Source organism: Oncorhynchus keta, chromosome 29, assembly GCF_023373465.1.
Source record: "Oncorhynchus keta strain PuntledgeMale-10-30-2019 chromosome 29, Oket_V2, whole genome shotgun sequence".
Taxonomy (NCBI): domain Eukaryota; kingdom Metazoa; phylum Chordata; class Actinopteri; order Salmoniformes; family Salmonidae; genus Oncorhynchus; species Oncorhynchus keta.
The window spans coordinates 20,929,357-20,949,269 of NC_068449.1; the positions used below are offsets into that span (position 1 = coordinate 20,929,357).

The following is a 19,913-nucleotide window of genomic DNA, read 5'->3' on the forward strand; positions in this document are numbered from 1 at the left end:
GTATTTATTTATTTATCTTGCTCCTTTGTACCCCTGTATCTCTACTTGCACATTCATATTCTGCACATCTACCATTCCAGTGTTTAATTGCTATATTGTAATTACTTCACCACCATGGCCTGTTTATTGCCTTACCTCCCTTATCTTACTTCATTTGCACACACAGTATATAGACTTTTTCTACTGTATTATTGACTGTATGTTTGTTTGTTTGTTCTCAACTAGCCTACCTGGTTAAATAAAGGTGAAATTAAAAATATATATATATAATAAATAAATGTAGCATTTTAATGATACATTTTAAAGGAAATATGGCATTTTATTTCACATTCATGGAAACAAAACACAGACATTGACTACTAATGTTGCCAGTAGCACTTGTACAAAACTTCAGCCCATGGCTCAATGTAATCTACAGCTCATCCATTATGCTAATGTCTATGACCTGAAACTTTATATTTAGATGATGGTGCATTGCATGTAAGGTTGTTCAGATGGATTGAATCACAGTACAGTTCAGTTAGATTGTTGACAGTTCAGTTGGAATTTTTAAAATTCTTGTCTTGATTAGCTTTGGTTAGGACTGTCCGGCCGGTAGGTAACGTAGTATGTCTGCAGGGAGACAAATAAATTGCAAATAATAACAAGCAATAATGATAGTACATGAATGCACAATTAGGTTATCTAATGCTATAATATTAATACATTGTAATATAAAAATATACAATTATTAAACAAATCAATAGCAATATGCATACAAATCCAATCAAATCAAATGTATTTATATAGCCCTTCGTACATCAGCTGATTTCTCAAAGTGCTGTACAGAAACCCAGCCTAAAACCCCAAACATCAAGCAATGCAGGTGTAGAAGCACGGGATCATACGTGATTAAGCTATGCAAAACAGGAACAATATAACAAAATGAACGTCAAAGTGGGATGCAAAACCATGTGGTGTGGTTGGCTAAATTGGCAGTGGCTATTTACTGCAGCATATAACATGTGGGTCACACATCAAACAATAGATGAAGCTCATAAAGCTAGTAGGCTTTCCAGCAGCATTAACTAGAAAGCAAACCTCGATTTGCATAAAGACAAGTGCAGGAAAGGAACAAACAATGACGTGTTATTTTACAACTCGAGTACATGACCAAAGGTATGTGGACACCTGCTCGTCGAACATCTCATTCCAAAACCATGGGCATTAATATGAAGTTGGTAACCCCTTTTGCTGCTATAACAGCCTCCACTCTTGTGGGAAGACTTTCCACTAGATGTTGGAACATTGCTGCGGGAACTTGCTTCCATTCAGCCACAAGAGCATTAGTAAAGTCGGGCACTGATGTTGGGGCCGATTATGCCTGACTCGCAATCGGCGTTCCAATTCATTCCAAAGGTGTTCGATGGGGTTGAGGTCAGGCTCTGTGCAGGACAGTCAAGTTTTTCCACACCAATCTCAACAAACCACTTCTGTGTGGACCTCGCTTTGTGCATGGGGGCATTGTCATGCTGAAACAGGAAAGTGCCTTCCACAAAGTGTTGCCACAATGTTTGAAGCACAGAATCATCTAGAATGTCATTGTATGCTGTAGCCTTAAAATTTCCCTTCACTGGAACTAAAGGGCCATGAAATATAGCCGCAGACCATTACCCTTTGTCCACCAAACTTTAAAGTTGGCACATTATGGCGCAGGAGGGGAGTGCTGCCCTCTTATCGGCTCTTAACCAATCATGCTATTTTGTTTGTTTTTTCGTGTTGTTCTTATCTTGTTTTGTACATAATGTCTCTTATGACCGAAAATAACTTCTGGACATTTGAACTTCGATTACTCACCTCAGATTAGACAAAGAGTTTATCTTCAATGAGACGGATGGGAGGGATATACTACAGACACCCGACCAGGCCCAGATCCCCGTCATTCGCTGGAGAAGGAAACTGAGATTTCGCGGAAAACGATCAGGGTGCCTTGTGAGGATCAGGCGACGAGTGGCTAATCTGCCTTTGTCTTCCGTCCTGCTAGCTAACATTCAAATGCTGGAAAATAAATGGGACGAACTGAAAGCACGTATATCCAACCAACGGGACTTTAAAAACTGTAATATCTTATGTTTCACCGAGTCGTGGATGAACGACGACATTAAGAACATACAGCTGGCGGGTTATACACTCTATCTGCAGGATAGAACAGTAGCCTCTGGTAAGACACGTGGTGGGGGCCTATGCATATATGTAAACAACAGCTGGTGCACGATATCTCAGGAAGTCTCGCCTGAGGTAGACAGGGCTCTAGTGGAGCAGGTTGAGAGCTTCAAGTTCCTTGGCGTCCACATCACCAACAAACTAACATGGTCCAAGCACAAAGACAGTCGTGAAAAGGGCACAACAAAACCTATTCCCCCTCATGAGACTGACGGGATAAACCTGTCAGTGTGCTCTCGATGGTGCAGCTGTAAAACCTTTTGAGGATCTTTTGAGGATCAGGCATACTGTTGCGTCGTCACACATTTAAAAATATTGACATTTTACGATCTGTAACACTTTTAACGTGCAAAAAAGACAAATTAATTAGCGGGTGATTGGGGGCTCAGTTTACCTCATGGCGCAGATCAGGCGCTGAGCCAATAGCCATAGATTTACAGTTGAAGTTGAAAGTTTACATACCCTTAGGTTGGAGTCATTAAAACTATTTTGTCAACCACTCCACACATTTCTTGTTAACAAGTGTGCATGACACAAGTAATTTTTTCGCACAATTGTTTACAGACAGATTATTTCTATAATTCACAGTATCACAATTCTAGGGGGTCAGAAGTTAACATACACTAAGTTGACGTTACTTGAAACAGCTTGGGAAATTCCAGAAAATGATGTCATGGCTTTAGAAGCTTCTGATAGGCTAATTGACATAATTTGAGTCAATTGGAGGTGTACCTGTGGATGTATTTCAAGGCATACCTTCATACTCAGTGCCTCTTTGCTTGACATCATGGAAAAATCAAAAGAAATCAGCCAAGACCTCAGAAAAAAATTGTAGACCTCCACAAGTCTGGTTCATCCTTGGGAGCAATTTCCAAACGCCTGAAGGTACCAGGTTCATCTGTACAAACAATAGTACTGTCACGCCCTGACCTTAGAAATACTTTTTTATCTCTCTATTTGGTTAGGTCAGGGTGTGATTTGGGAGGGCATTCTAGTTTTCTATTTCTTTGTTGGCCGGGTATGGTTCCCAATCAGAGGCAGCTGTCTATCGTTGTCTCTGATTGGGGATCATACTTAGGCAGCCTTTTTTTCCACCTTCAGTTGTGGGATCTTGTTTTTGTGTAGCTGTCTGTGAGCAGCCCAGAACGTCACAATTTGTTTGTGCTTGTTTGTTTTTGTTTGGTGAATTTCGATTTATTAAAATATGTGGAACTCTACGCACGCTGCGCATTGGTCCGCTCATTTCAATGACCGTGACAAGCACGTAAGTATAAACACCATGGGACCACGCAGCCATCCTACCGCTCAGGAAGGAGACGCATTCTGTCTCCTAGAGGTGAACGTACTTTGGTGCGAAAAGTGCAAATCAATCCCAGAACAACAGCAAAGGACCTTGTGAAGATGCTGGAGGAAATAGGTACAAAAGTACCTATATCCACAGTAAAACAAGTCCTATATTGACATAACCTGAAAGGCCGCTCAGCAAGGAAGAAGCCACTGCTCCAAAACAGCAACTGCACATGGGGACAAAGATCGTACTTTTTGGAGAAATGTCCTCTGGTCTGAAGAAACAAAAATAGAACTGTTTAGCCATAATGACCATCGTTATGTTTGTAGGAAAAAGGGGGAGGCTTGCAAGCTGAAGAACACCATCCCAATCGTGAAGCACGGGGTGGCAGCATCATGTTGTGGGGGTGCTTTGCTGCAGGATGCACTGGTGCACTTCACAAAATAGATGGCAGCATGAGGCAGGATAATTATGTGCATATATTGAAGCAACATCTCAAGACATCAGTCAGGAAGTTAAAGTTTGATCGCGAATGGGTCTTCCAAATGGACAATGACCCCAAGCATACTTCCAATGTTGTGGCAAAATGGCTTAAGGACAACAAAGTCAAGGTTTTGGAGTGGCCATCACAAAGGCCTGACCTCAATCCTATAGAACATTTGTTGGGTGCGAGCAAGGAGGCCTACAAACCTGACTCAGTTACACCAGCTCTGACTGGAGGAATGGGCCAAAATTCACCCAACTTATTGTGGGAAGCTTGTGGAAGGCTACCCAACATGATTGACTCAAGTTAAACAATTTAAAGTCAATGCTACTAAATACTAATTGAGTATATGTGAACTTCTGACCCACAGGGTATGTGATGAAAGAAATAAAAGCTGAAATTAATCATTCTCTCTACTATTATTCTGACATTTCACATTCTTAAAATAAAGGTGTGATCCTAACTGACTTAAGACAGGACATTTTTACTAGGATTAAATGCCAGGTATTGTGAAAAACTGAGTTTAAATGTATTTGGCTAAGGCGTATGTAAACCTCCCACTTCAACTGTATAAGTCATTTTAGAGAATCCAGGTCAGAGGGCCAGCTGATGAGCTCCATCAGCAGCAGATGTTAGAATGGAAAATGAATATGTTAATGCAACAAATCGAATCGTATCGAACCGAATCGCGTCATGTTGTTCCTCTAATCAAACAGAATCCCACCAAATCGTTTGTAACTAAAACGTATTGAGTAGAGAACAGCACTCTTCCATCTTTTCATCCCTATATTAAACATTTACTGATAATTGAGCTTTTGAGACTAGTTTGTCCACATCTATAGCTGTGACTACACGGCATATTCTGAGCTGAGGACACAGGCAGCAGTGTTAAAATGGCATTAAGAGGGCCACGCTGCCACCTTCTGGACAGGAATAGGTAGAGAGGCTTTGCGTCCCTGTCGAAACAGTCAGTGCAGTGCAGCTCTGACTGGCTCTGAGCAGAAAGACCACCCTAAATATAAAGGTGCACAATTAATTAACACTGTCATCAGGGGATCTCGTGTCTTCTTCTGAAATGATGTGTGCCAAAACATATTATAGACTTCAATCTATTCAACACATATCGAAAAACCCAATACTGGTGCACTGAAAAATAATACTCAAACAATTAAATGAGAGTGAGCCTCCATTCCACTATAATAATAGAACGTTAAACTTATAAAGTGTTGACTAGAATCTGATTTAGAAAGCACTCTGCTGCATTAGGTAATACAGTTATTAGCGTGTGCTCTGAGAACACTTAGCAGTTGCTTCTACACACACACACACACACACACACACACACACACACACACACACACACACACACACACACACACACACACACACACACACACACAAATACACACACACACACACACACACACACACACACACACGCACACGCACACACACACACACACTATGCTGGGTGAAGCAAAGTTCACTGGCACTGGGGAAAATTCTGCTCTAATTGTTATTTAATCTCCAACTTCTCTTAAACAGAAGCCAAGGTAGGCTGAATCGATGCCTGTAGTTCACTGAACACAGAGCCAGAAACACACTTCTCTTTTTCATTGATGACATAGGATCTGATAACACCCTTTCCCAGGCTATAGAGTGGACTGAACCTAAGACAACATTATCATCTTGCCAAACTCATTCCAACTGGATAGTGCTACTGTTCTGCTCCTGCTACTTTACTAGTTGCTACTCTGACTTATAAGACTTATAATAACTCCTGTTTCCACACCTCCTCCCTCTCAGTCAAGGCCTGGCAGGCAGACAGACAGGGAATGCTGTGGTCCTGTAGGTGTTCATTGACAGGGCTGTGATGTGACTGTGTATAAATCAGAGCTTGTGAACTGAGCAGCTGTCAAACAGACAGTGAGAAAGAATATTGTATTTGTTTCCATTTAAAAAACAATTTTCCTTATTTTATTTCACTTAGTCCTGCATGTTGGCGCTCGAAGCCCTGCAATCACACCTGCAACCCTTTACATGTGACTATTAAACACTGAATCTGAAAAAGAGAGCACTTGGCTGGGTGGGGTAGGGACAGCGCAGGGCTAATGGAACAGGGCCTGTGTTAGTTAGGTCACATGGTGCTGAGAAGGCAACTTCTGGCTGATTGTGGAGTGCCTGGAGGTGTCAGTGGTAATTGATGACTGGAGATAATACGCAATTCACCGCTCAACAATCTCAAGGTGAGCAGGAACAACCCTCTTCTTAATGCACTCCATCGAACAGGCTGAAGCCATGCATTATAAACAGTGCACTCTTCTCTCTCTCCCTCCCTCTCACCCACAGCAACTAACCCTCAAAGTGGTGTCCAGTGCCCTACTCCTACCATACTATACAAACATCTATAAACTCATTATTCCAATTTAAAGACTGCCCATGTGCTTGGTTAACTTGAAACACCATCATCTTTGTGCTGGAGGCAGGCTTTATACATCTTCATTTCCTGTCTGTCCTGCATGGTTTAACCCTGCTCCCGCTGCTCTCTGTGGGCCCTTGGTTGGTTGTCTGAGGCCTGGTCTACAGAGGCAGGGTGGACATACAGTAGCTGAGAATGGAGATTCTCTCTCTCTCTCTCGCATCCTGAAGGGGAGAGCTATAATGTAGCATGACGTGATGGTCACAGATTCATCCTCACTCATCTCCTGTCAGCACTAGCAGAGCGAATGGAGTGAAACTTGTGTGATGTCTGCACATCAACATAAAGCACAACAACTAGAGGCTAAACAACTACAGTAATAATACATGTAAGCAATAAAATAGGTTTTCAACAGATAACATCAACCTAAAAGTTACATGATACATACATATTACTATTTATGATTATGATAAGAAAGGTAAGATTATTCTGAAGAGCTCCAACAGTAACAAGTTCCACAGTAGAGAGGGACCGTAGTGTAGAACTATTCCTCTGGCCGTGATACACCTTAGACAGGCAGCGCGAGAGCTGAGCGCAAACCCTCCTACCCAGACGGGCTTCGCACAATCTATTTCATGATCTGAAGAGAGCTGGCCCTTGTCCTCACTTTGAGGAGCAATGTTGCATGACCGGCATTTTGCAATTGACGCTAGGAGAGGGGAGGAAAGACATGTCAACTGACTCCAGGCTGGAGTGGTCATTTCCATATGCCCTGGTTTATGTCATCGGGGTGTTATTTAAGGTACCTCAGATTGAGCAGGCAACATTCACTCATACTCTGTCTCTATTTGTGTCAGTTGCTGCTGTCTCTGCTATAGACAGTGGGAGGGAGTGAAAATCCTTTAAGAAAGTAATTTAAAAATGGGATTTACATTTGCTCTCCTGCTTAGAGCAGAGTAATTGCAATAACAATGAACATAGCATAGATAATCCGAGCAGAAATCTCTAATATAACGTGATTGTTATATATTCCCTATTGTACATCCATAAACAAACTTTCGGTCTAAAACATAGCGGGCGCAGAGCATTTATACTGAACAAAAATATAAACGCAACATGTAAAGTGTTGGTCCCATGTTTCATGAGGTGAAATAAATTATCCAAGAAATGTTCCATACTCACAAAAGTGTATTTCTCTGTATACAAATTAGTTTACATCCCTGTTAATGAGCATGTCTCCTTGCCAAGATAATAATCCATCCACCTGACAGGTGTGGCATATCAAGAAGAGGATTAAACAGCATGATCACTACAAAGGTGCACCTTGTGCTGGGGACAATAAAAGGCCACTCTAAAATATGCAGTTTTGTCACACAACACAATGCCACATATGTCTCAAGTTTTGGGGGAATGTGCAACTGGCATGCTGACTGCAGGAATGTCTACCAGAGCTGTTGCCAGATAATTTAATGTTAATTTCTTTACCATAAGCTGCCTCCAACTTCGTTAGAGAATTTGGCAGTACGTCCAACCACGCCAGCCCTGGACCTCCACATCTGGCTTCTTCACGGCCGGGTTGTCTGAGACCAGCCACCCGGACAGCTGATGAAACTGAGGAGTATTTCTGTCTGTATTAAAGCCCTTTGTGGGGAAAAATTCATTCTGATTGGCTGGGCCTGGGTCCCCAGTGGGTAGGCCTTGCTCACAACTGGGTGGGCCTATGCCCTCCCAAGCCCCCCAATGCTGGGCCTCTGCCCAGTCATGTGAAATCCATAGATTAGGGACTAATTAATTAATTTGGATGTTGCGTTTATACTTGTGTTAGTATAGAAGGGGAAGGGGAAAGGCGATACCTAATCAGTTGTACAACTGAATGCATTCAACTGAAATGTGTCTTCTGCATTTAACCCTCTGAATCAGAGCGGTGCGGAGAGCTGCCTTAATCGACATCCACGTCTTCGGGCGCCCGGGGAACAGTGGGTTAACTGCCTTGCAGAGGACAATAGGTTTCTAAATGTTACATATACACTCTCCCGTACAGCTTCCTTTGACCAATTAAACATTGATAACTGAACCTCACACAGACAACAGAGATGACAGAGATCGTATTTAAATTATAATATTATTGGCAGGACCAACCATGAAGAGCAGCCTTTATTCTGACCTACATAGTAGCAATTCTAGCCCCTCTGTTGTCCATTTGTCCTTGTTAACATTTCAAGTGTAATGAATTATTGAACGTGGAGAAAGGATGGCTCAGAACCCACTGAGGTCCTTCCAAATGAACAGTGAGACTGTTTTCAGATTTCTATCAAAGGGGAGATTTAGAGGGGACAATATGCAGCATGGAGAAATATCATGTTACTATCTATACATACACACACTATACTATACACACAGACACTGTTCATGCAATTCAATAACGGACAGTATTCATGTTATATGCCTGCAGATGAAACTGTATCCTGTTCACTCAGGCCAAAAATAGTTATTTATAGAACTCATATTGATTAATCATGAGCCACAACAGCCTGAAAGGCACACAGTGCCACAGACAGGCTAACAAGGGAAAATAATTATACTGCTTTGAATCCTATTTCTCTTACCATTTAAAGGTAGAAGCACATGTTGACCTTTAAAAGAAAATCGGATTTTCTGTCTGTTTGAATCTAGTCTCGGTAGTCTTGCATTCTGGGAAGCCTGGCGATCTAGGTTCAGAAGATGAATGAGCAATGGAAGTGGTGAAGACTTAAGCCGGCTCTGCAGGAAATGGTGTGTATGTGGTGTGTGTGTATGAATGGGTGGATGGGGGGACATTACATTTACATTACATTACCACGATGAGAATTGATTCAGATTATTCCTTCTATTTGTGCACGCACCTAAACAATGTATGGGCCTAATTATAGAACCACGTATAGAATCCCTATTCATTCATAAAGATTTGTTATTTCACTTTTAAAATGCATTAACTTATATTGTTGCATAAACACAACCAGTCATCATGTTTTCATCTGATTAACAAACAATCACTTCAAACAGCTCCTTTACTAGGATACCAGCGCACGTTCATCCACTCACAACATATTTCCACCTTCCAAACAGTGGTGAATGGAAGGATACATCTGTTACACCAAACACCAAAAAGTGTAATGACATTTGGCAAATGTCATTAGGCCAGAATGTATGTGTCCACTGCTGTCTGCGCTCCTGTCGGTTTCGGCCATGCTACCACATCGCATTTTGCAGCGTAGGCTGCTATACTACTCGTTGTCAACTCCATTTGTCATGCCTCTGCAGTATTGATAGATAATGGTTTAACAGCGTACAGTTTTCTTGTTTTACCGGTACGCGTAACCCAACTATTTATTTTGCTGGGACGCTGTACCGGACCGTACTGCCTTACTTTCACCCCTGGATAGACGTCATCAATGGAGTTACAATGTAATTACAGGTAACCTGTCTAATGGAAGCACCAGGCAAACAGTGATACAATCAACTTGCTTCATGACCTTTGTATCTTCCTTTACCAATTTGGACTGATGGGATGTACCCAAACACTAAGCCACGCTACAGCACTCTTACACTGATCAAATGTTGGGAGGTACCAGACAACCTGCCGACACAACGTAAAAGCAGGCTACTCTTTGCTGTAGGGGCAAGGCATTTGGGGTACAATGGCTGACAGTCAATGTTACATTTTTCAATGACCGAGGCTTGTGACACTTCTACATGGATTTAGAAAGAGGATATGGGGGAGCTATACTTTGTATCACATTTATGCTGTCGATGTAACCATGGAGATACTGCAGTTTATTAATTCCAGATTAAGAGGCCGTCAGGCCATTCGGGAAGTTCTGCTGCACTTCTGCTTCTTCAACTACATCCCAAATCCTAATCCTTTTGTTCTGTAACCCGTGTGCCTATTGAGGCTGTCTTTGTCACCTGGCAGTCTGTGAACTCAGTGGGCAGTGGTTCAGGAGGAGGTGCAGAGCACCGAGAGGACAAATTGGCAATGCTTCAGTTAACATTGTTTTCGTGAGAGCGGTAGTGGGTTTGAACTGCATGTCAACCCAGAGCCTTTGATCTGGGACCCCATCACAGCCCCTCCTTCCCTGCCCGGTGCTGAAACGGTTAAGGGTGTCTCATCAGCATGGGTTAGAAATGAAATCAGTCTCAGGCTCTGCTCTCTCTCTCTGTATGTTGGGTAGCTTTTTAATACGGAGTCGCATGCCAAGGGTAAAGCAAGCATATCAGGCCAGTCACAACCAAAACAGGATGATCAGAAACCATTTTAATTTAAACAGATTGCCAAGGGATGACTGTGCATCAGCTAGCACTGGGACATGCTTTACTCTGTCTCTCACCTAGAGGGGGGAACTACAGAGACAAAATAGCTTCAATCAGTGGGGAAAACTCCCACAGTGTGCAGTAGAAATAGTTTGTTGTTTGACAGCTACCACACTGCAGTAACCAAGCATTTCCAAAACATCTCCAGGCTGAATGGACTGGGTAAAAAATGTAGCTATAGTGCTCAGGTGCTATATTCTAAACATCAATCACTATGTAATCTCTCTTACAGCTAAGTTAATATAACAGCCATTGCAATCCAGTGTTGTATTGATGCCTGATTAAGGACACATTCTGAGAGGCATGTCCCACAAAGGAGTGAAAAGCATTGATGTCAACATTAGTGTCAAGACGGGGGGACATTACAGGAAAGAATGCAAGCGGTGCTTTTGATTGTTAATAAGACTAACTCACCTGTTGCCGTAGATAGGCCATTTAAATTCCATTTGGAAGTCCCTGGTAGTCTGCTGAGGTTCAGGTCCAGCCGTGTGATGGTCCGCTTGTTGCCATTCTTATCTATGACCTCTGTGGTGACTTTGGGCTCCTCTTCGGATCCAGCCATGGGGCTGTCACTGTCCGTCCCCTGGCCAACGTCAACGTCAGAGAGGAGCAGGATGCGGTGGTTGAGCTTAGGGCTGGGGAGCTTGTGCGATAGGGGGGACAGCACTGGAGACATGCTCTGCAGACTGTTGGTGGCAGGGTAGGAGGTGTTGAACACCCCACTCAGAGAGGGTGAAGAGGGGCTTTTTCTGTGGAATTTGATAGAGGAGGCCTCAACAGGAAGTGAGAGATGCAGCTGCAGCCCCTCTGAAGGTTTGGTCCCTCCCATATCTTTAATGTCCCTGTTTAGACTCCTCCACTCCCCATACCCCTGCTGACAGCTGCTCTTCCCCGGCTGAGGTACATCTGATTCAGTCTCTGGATAGAACTCTTTGGACCAGTCTGGGCTAATATGGCCAACATGTTGCACTGTGCCCTCCATCTCCTGCCCCTTGGCAACCACCCTAACCCCCGTGTCCCTCCTGTTGACCTCATCATATAGCTGGTGGGCTGACTTGTCCTCAGACCTCATGGGACGAATGTTGTTCCCACTCATCATATGCTCTAGTTGAACATGATCCTGCACGTCTTCCAATAAACTACAGGACGAAGCTTCGTAGCCCAAGCAGAGTTCACTGTCGTACTCAGACATGTTGTTGCAGAAGTCCAGGTCTGGCTCAGAGGCACGAGAGTCTTCCTCCATGAAGTCCCAGCCCTCTCTAGTGATATGGAAGTGCTCCTCCATACTGAGGATGGGGTTGCTGGCCACACTGACATAGGAGCCTGACATTGGAGTGTCCGAAGATTGGAGAAAGGCTGGGGTCCCAGGAATGATTTTCTCCTCCGCCACTGGGACGAGGTTGGATTGATCCCGGGTCTGAGTCGAGGACTGAAAAAATAAAGACTCTACTGCAGTGCTCCCTATCCCTACTTTCTTCTTCATCTTGCAGTGCAGGAACTCCTCTGCACTGTTTAACTTCTTTCCCCCCAGCTTCTTCAGCTTCCTGCCCAGTGAGGAGGCTCTATCGTGCCCCAGAGACATAGAGAGAGCATGTTGAGCATTGCTGCTGAGGACCTGTCCTGAGAAGCTCCCACGACCCTCCCTGTGATCCTGGAGCTTCCCATCCTGATTACCCATCCTGACTCTGTCAGCGCAGTCTCCACACAGAGGTAGGAGATCAGCCAGCAACTGGTGGTGCTCCGCGGCTAGCCAGCAGAGCTCAGCTACAGCCTCATTTGTTGCCTGGCAGCAGTTGAGGAGTTCGCCTGCGGACTCAGAAGACTGGCTTCTTCTTTTGGCTGCCATGGGATCTACATCTCCCTGGTCTTGGTCATTACAGGGCTGGGCCCACCGAGGGGCGTGGCTCTTGTACATAAACCCTGGGGCCCTCCCCTTGGGTTGATAAAGGCTGATACTGCACAGTTCCCGGATGGGCTCGTAGAGACACAGGACTGTATGCCTGCCCTCCATTATGGGTGCCATAATGTTAATTGCTTAAGCACTTTAATAAAAATGGACTGTTGTCCCCAGACGCTGGTGTGTTTGGCACTGGACTTCAGAGGAAGAGTCTGAAGAGCTCTAGCTGTTCATCATCTGGTTGATTGAACTCCTGTCAGAGAGAAATATGCTTTCATTGGGACAAACAGCCATTTATCTGCCTGAGAAAATATAAAGCATGTAACAGCTGTCAATCAATGTTGATTTTTTTTTACATTTAAAATTAAAAGTTGTATTTTATCTTTAGACAGATTTTTTCTAAACTGCCACCAATGCAAGAAGCCTAATATTACTATTAAAAGGTCCAGCAATACAAAGTATTTTTTTTTAAAGTCATTCAGGGCCAGTGTTTACAGAGTAAACATTGATACTGTTCTGAGGGTATACAACATAAAGGTAGAGCAAAACCATAAAAAGAAATAACAAAACCTTTAAGGCTTTGTTATTTGTCTGTTATTCTATTGAAAATAACACCAGTGGAAATGCTTAGCACAACAGAAGTCTCCACCTTTGACAAATAAGCAACACCAGCCAGACCGTTTTAGACAGAAGATCATTGGCAATAGATCAAGAATAATGGGTCTTAGTTTCATTATTTAATTCACCCCACTGCAGCAGTTCTGAATATAACCTTGAATAGGGATGTATTTCATTTACATTTAGGCTATGCATTTGCACAGATGAGAGGTTTAGGACAGTGGTTCCCAACCAGGGATACTAGGTACTTTTTAGGGGTGGCAGGTAGCCTAGTGGTTAGAGTGTTGGGCCAGTAACTGAAAGGTTGCTGAGTCGAATCCCCGAGCTGACAAGGTAAAAATATGTTATTCTGCCCCGGTAGGCCGTCATTGTAAATAAGAATGTGTTCTTAACTGACTTGCTTAGATACATAAAGGTTAAATAAAAATAAATACATTTTAAAAAAGGAACCCTGGAGGGGATACTTGAAAAGACTCATGAGAACATAGGCTTACTGGTAAAATGCTCAAGCGGGTACTCCGAGCAGAGCAAATTTCAGTTGGTGGTACAGTAAGAGGTTGGGAACCAGTGGTTTAGGAGATAAATTGCCTTATCAGATATACGCTGAGTGTACAAAACATTAGGAACACCTGCTCTTTACCAGACATAGAGACTGACCAGGTGAATGCAGGTGAAAACTGCAGTATGATCCCGTATTGATGTCACTTGTTAAATCCACTCCAATCAGTGTAGATGAAGGGAAGGAGACATGCTAATGATGGATATTTAAGCCTTGACACAATTGAGACATGGATTGTGTATGTGTGCCATTCAGAGGATGAATGGGAAAGCCAAAATATTTAAGTGCCTTTGAAAGGGGTATGGTAGTAGGTGCCAGGTGCACGGGTTTCAGTGTGTCAACAACTGAAACCCCGCTGGGTTTTTCACGATCAACAGTTTCCAGTGTGCATCAAGAATGGTCCATCACCCAAAAGACATCCAGCCAACTTGACACAACTGTGGAAAGCATTGGCGTCATATGCCCTTGCAGCAAATTCATGGATGACTGTCTTTATCTGGTGTAACACAGGTCATTTTGATATTTATTGTACTGTACCTAAAACCAGAACATACTGTAGCATTGGGAGTGGGACATGCACGACTGTGCTGCTGGTCAAATCACAGTGGGCTCATTCAAGAGTGCAAAGCAGGCAGTATCGAAGTGAATTAACAGCATGGAAAGATGTCACTAATGGACATTGGATCTATTGACGATGTATTGTATATCAATGTAATACTAGTCTTGCGGGGTCATCCTTTCAAATGTACGTAATCCTAACCGACCAACAAAAAATGGCATGCTATTTGGTGGATACTCATGAGAAAGACAGACAACATTTCTCATCACTGTTCTAGTCAATTGTTGCAGTCTTCATCCACATCATCATCATCATCAGCAAAACAAACTATCATCTTTATTGAAGCACCAACAACTCACCTAAAAATCATTCCATCAACATTGTATAAGCTGCGTCAACAATGTCCCAAAAAGTGAAGATGAAGTCACAAGCAAAACAAATATGTTAGTACCACAAATAAAAGAGATATAATTTCCCCTTTAAATAATGTATCTGTACTGTAACGTACATCTCTGAGTTTAACTGTTTACATACCTGCCTCTGTAGGGTTTCACCTTGCAGCAGCAAGTCAATTAATGCATGCGTCTCTATTCTGTTTCCTGTTTCACAAACTATGCACATGATATATCGTCAAAATAAACTATTCCATTATGTCTTACGTTATTAAATTCCATGGGAAAACGGTGCACCTTTAAGTTGCACGTCTCCTTTAAATGTTCTCCAAAAGGAAGGATTCCAGTGTCCCAATTCAATAATCAAAAGCATGGATACATACATCCAACGCACCTCCTGCAGATAAATTATTTAGCTGTTTGAGGACGATAAGCTGCGATTTACCAATTTTAGTTGCGTGACAAATAATGTATCTATATCCTTACTGCAGCCAGCGTCCACCGCTGCTTCTTGGAGGGTAGCGTTAATCCTTCAAGACAGACAAGCGTGTGGGCTAACTGGAGAGCTCAGTGTTTTTTTGACAATCTCCTATTGGTGCACCGGGACATGGAATAACTAGAATTAAATATACATTCACTGCAGTCCCGGAGCGTAGCCGCCTTTTACTAAAACCTGCCTGTCACTAAATGTATTATTCTCTACATAAATCCGTGTCACCTCATTTAGTATGATACGTTATGTTACTTGGCCACGCCTAGCTACCTTTCGTCATTTCCTTCTTATTTTTGGACGAGTAGTCAGTCTATGTATAACTTAATGACGATGCTTACAAAGATCATTTAAATATCTCACAAATTTGAAAACTCTTGTTGCTAGTAGTTCCTGCAGGTCAGAGCATATTTCAATCCTAAATTACACCTGTGGTGGTTAGACTATCCACTGCCATTCATATAGTCATTCTTAATTGACAGATATAGTTTGAGATGTCTGGAAGAGGTGGGAAGCATTTCAGTCTGAGTATGTACAGCAGCTGTGTGTCCAAATAAACTCAGCAAAAAAAATAAACATCCTCACTGTCGACTGCGTTTATTTTCAGCAAACGTAACATGTGTAAATATTTGTATGAAAATAACAAGATTCAACAACTGAGACATAAACTGAACAAGTTCCACAGATATGTAACTAACAGACATGGAATAATGTGTCCCTGAACAAGGGGGGTGGGGGGTGGGGGGGGGGTCAAAAGTAAAAGTCAGTATCTGGAGTGGCCACCAGCTGCATTAAGTACTGCAGTGCATCTCCTCCTCATGGACTGCACCAGATTTGCCAGTTCTTGCTGTGAGATGTTACCCCACTCTTCCACCAAGGCACCTGCAAGTTCCCAGACATTTCTGGGGGGAATGGCCCTGGCCCTAGCCCTCACCCTCTGATCCAACAGGTCCCAGACGTGCTCAATGGGATTGCGATCCGGGATCTTCGTTGGCCATTGCAGAACACTGACATTCCTGTCTTGCAGGAAATCAGTCACAGAATGAGCAGAATGGCAAGAGGCATTGTCATGCTGGAGGGTCATGTCAGGATGAGCCTACGGCAAGGGTACCACATGAGGGAGGAGGATGTCTTCCCTGTAACGCACCACGTTGAGATTACCTGCAATGAAAACTCAGTCCGATGATGCTGTGACACCGCCCCAGACCATGACGGACCCTCCACCTCCAAATCGATCCCGCTCCAGAGTACAGGTCTCGGTGTAACGCTCATTCCTTTGACGATAAACATGAATCCGACCATCACCCCTGGTGAGACAAAACTGCAACTCGTCAGCAATTTTTTGTCAGTCCTGTCTGGTCCATCGACGGTGGGTTTGTGCCCATAGGCGACGTTGTTGCGGTGATGTCTGGTGAGGACCCGCTTTACAACAAGCCTACAAGCCATCAGTCCAGCCTCTCTCAGCCTATTGCGGACAGTCTGAGCGCTGATGCAGGGATTGTGCATTCCTGGTGTAACTCGGGCAGTTGTTGTTGCCATCCTGTACCTGTCCCGCAGGTGTGATGTTCGGATGTACCGATCCTGTGCAGGTGTTGTTACACGTGGTCTGCCACTGAGAGGACGATCAGCTGTCCGTCCTGTCTCCCTGCAGCTCTGTCTTAGGTGTCTCACAGTACAGACATTGCAATTTATTGCCCTGGCCACATATGCAGTCCTCATGCCACCTTGCAGCATGCCTCAGGCACGTTCACGCAGATGAGCAGGGACCCTGGGCATCTGTCTTTTGTGTTTCTCAAAGTCAGTAGAAATGCCTCTTCATAGTGTCCTAAGTTTTCATAACTGTGACCTTAATTGCCTACCTTCTGCAAGCTGTTAGTGTCTTAACGACCGTTCCACAGGAACATGTTCATTAATTGTTTATGGTTCATTGAACAAGCATGGGAAACAGTGTTTAAACCCTTTACAATTAAGATCTGCTGAGTTTATAACCATTTCAAGAGAGCATAGGCTTTTATGCACACATGACTGTAAGTCGCTTTGGATAAAAGCGTCAGCTAAATGGCATATATTATTATATTATTTACTACCACTATCTCCATTCCAAACGTGTATACATTTGATACGTTTTCAGATTAAATGTGACCCTGGCATTAATCTAGTTTTATTTTAATCTGGAGGCAAGTTGAATTGAACCTGCAATAGAACTGTGATCAACCTGCTTATCTTTCTGTATTTTGTTAATGCTACAACCCTTACATTTTTTATACAGTAAACTTAGTCTATTACTTTGGTTTATGTCCTGTATAATTTCAAATGGCCTATTCACTCTTGTCAGTATGCACTGTTGAGATTGCTCTGAGGTACTGTATACATCCTGTTGAGATCGAACCCAAACACAACTATTGACTTATTTGGTCAGAGCCACAATATGTAACTTGTGTCAATTGTAGTATCAAACTATGGATTCTGTTCTCTCACTGTATGCAGAAATTACTCTGGATTGTCGTGTAACTAGTATACACGTCCTGCATTGCTTTATTTAATTTGTTCTAAGCATTTTTATGGCCGAAATGAAGACGTAGGATACTGTACGTCCTGCAATTCATATTATATTGTAAGGCCGCTATTCCATTGGTAGCTTAATGCAATGGAATCTACCGTAATGTAACATATCATAGTTTATTTTTAATTTTTATTTAACCTTTATTTAACTAGGCAAGTCAGTTAAGAACAAATTCTTATATACAATGATGGCCGACACCGGCCAAACCTAGACAACGCTGGCCCAATTGTGCGCCACCCTATGGGACTCCCAATCACGGCCGGTTGTGAAATAGCCTGGATTGGAACAAGGGTGTCTGTAGTGACGCCACAAGCGTGACGCCTCCATCTTAAATAAGCATGCCCCTTTCAAAAAATGTGGAACTAAGAACAGATATAACCCTTGGTTCACTCCAGACCTGACTGCCCTCGACCAGCACAAAAACATCCTGTGGTGGACTGCACTAGCATCGAATAGTCCCTGTGATATGCAACTTTTCAGGGAAGTCAGGAACCAATACACGCAGTCAGTCAGGAATGCAAAGGCCAGCTTTTTCAAACAGAAATTTGCATCCTATAGCTCTAACTCCAGAATAATTTGGGACACTGTAAAGTCCATGGAGAATAAGAGCACCTCCTCCCAGCTGCCCACTGCAACGAGGCTAGGAAACACTGTCACCACCGATAAATCCACGATAATCGAGAATTTCAACAAGAATTTCTCTACGGCTGGCCATGCTTTCCTCCTGGCTACCCCTACCCCGGCCAACAGCTCCGCACCCCCCGTAGCTACTTGCCCAAGCCTCACCAGCTTCTCCTCCACCCAAATCCAGATAGCAGATGTTCTGAAAGAGCTGCAAAGCATGATCCCGTACAAATCAGCTGGGCTAGACAATCTGGACCCTCACTTTCTAAAATTATCCGCCGCCATTGTTGCAACCCCTATTACCAGTCTGTTCAACCTCTCTTTCATATCGCCAGAGATCCCTAAAGATTGGAAAGCTGCCACGGTCATCCCCCTCTTCAAAGGGGGTGACACTCTAGACCCAAACCGTTACAGACCTATTTCCATCCTCCCCTAACTTTCTAAAGTCTTCGAAAGCCAAGTTAATAAACAGATCACTGACCATTTAGAATCCCACCGTACCTTCTCCACTTTGCAATCCTGTTTCCGAGCCAGGTCATGGGGGCACCTCAGCCATGCTCAAGGTATTAAACCACATCATAACCGCCATCGATAAAAGACAGTACCGTGCAGCCGTCTTCATCGACCTGGCCAAGGCTTTCGACTCTGTCAATCACTGTATTCTTATCGGCATATTCTACAGCCTTGGTTCCTCAAATGACTGCCTCGAGTTCAGTGTGTCAAATCTCTATGATTTGTCTCTATGGGGGTACCACATGTTTCAATTCTCAGGACAACTCTTTTCTCTGTATATATCAACAATGACGGTCTTGCTGCGGATGATTCCCTGATCCACCTCTACACAGACGACACCATTCTGTATGCATCTGGCCCTTCTTTGGAGACTGTTAACTAACCTCCAAACGAGCTTCAATGCCATACAACACTCTTTCCGTGGCCTCCAACTGCTCTTAAATGCAAGCTTTTCAACCGTTCGCTGCCCGACAACACCTCTTTGGCCGCCTTTCCTTCCGGTTCTCTACTGCCATTGATTGGAACGAATTGCAAAAATGGCTGAAGTTGGAGACTTATATTTTCCTCACTAACTTTAACCATCAGCTATCTGAGCAGCTAACTGATCGCTGCAGCTGTACACAGCCCTTCTATAAATAGCCCATCCAATCTACCTACCTCATCCCCATATTGTTTTTATTTACTTTTCTGCTCTTTTACACACCAGTATTTCTACTTGCACATCATCATCTGCACATCTATCACTCCAGTGTTAATTTACTAAATTGTAATTACTTTGCTCACTATGGCCTGTTTATTGCCTTACCTCCTCACGCCATTTTCACACACTGTATATAGACTTCTTTATATTGTGTAATTGACTGTACATTTGTTTGTGTAACTCTGTGCTGTTGTTTGTGTTGCACTGCTTTGCTTGGCCAGGTCGCAGTTGTAAATGAGAACTTGTTCTCAACTG

The 19,913-nt window shown here is 43.3% G+C and overlaps 1 protein-coding gene across 2 annotated transcripts; it reads right to left on the reverse strand.

Annotated features, from left to right (window-relative positions):
• Positions 1 to 311: 311 nt before the first annotated feature.
• On the reverse strand, positions 312 to 15,500 carry LOC118362451 (formin-1-like). 2 transcript variants are annotated; one of them, XM_035742790.2, is made up of 4 exons: positions 14,911 to 15,500; positions 14,736 to 14,765; positions 11,158 to 12,893; positions 312 to 612 (listed from the first exon to the last, which is right to left on the reverse strand). In XM_035742790.2, the coding sequence occupies exons 3-4, from the start codon at positions 12,764 to 12,766 to the stop codon at positions 578 to 580; spliced, it is 1,644 nt and encodes a 547-aa protein (XP_035598683.1). In that variant the 5' UTR covers positions 12,767 to 12,893; positions 14,736 to 14,765; positions 14,911 to 15,500; the 3' UTR covers positions 312 to 577. The 2 variants fall into 2 exon arrangements, with proteins under 2 accessions (XP_035598683.1, XP_035598684.1); XM_035742791.1 differs by lacking the exon at positions 312 to 612 and adding an exon at positions 10,595 to 10,773.
• Positions 15,501 to 19,913: the final 4,413 nt, after the last annotated feature.

What these genes read in the sequence shown, in the direction of transcription:
- LOC118362451 (XM_035742790.2), bottom strand. Translation starts at nt 12,766, where the DNA reads ATGGCACCCATAATGGAGGGCAGGCATACAGTCCTGTGTCTCTACGAG. An exon ending in TGGCCTATCTACGGCAACAG is followed by an intron (nt 613 to 11,157) that starts GTGAGTTAGTCT and finishes GTCTCCCTGCAG; the next exon opens with ACATACTACGTTACCTACCG.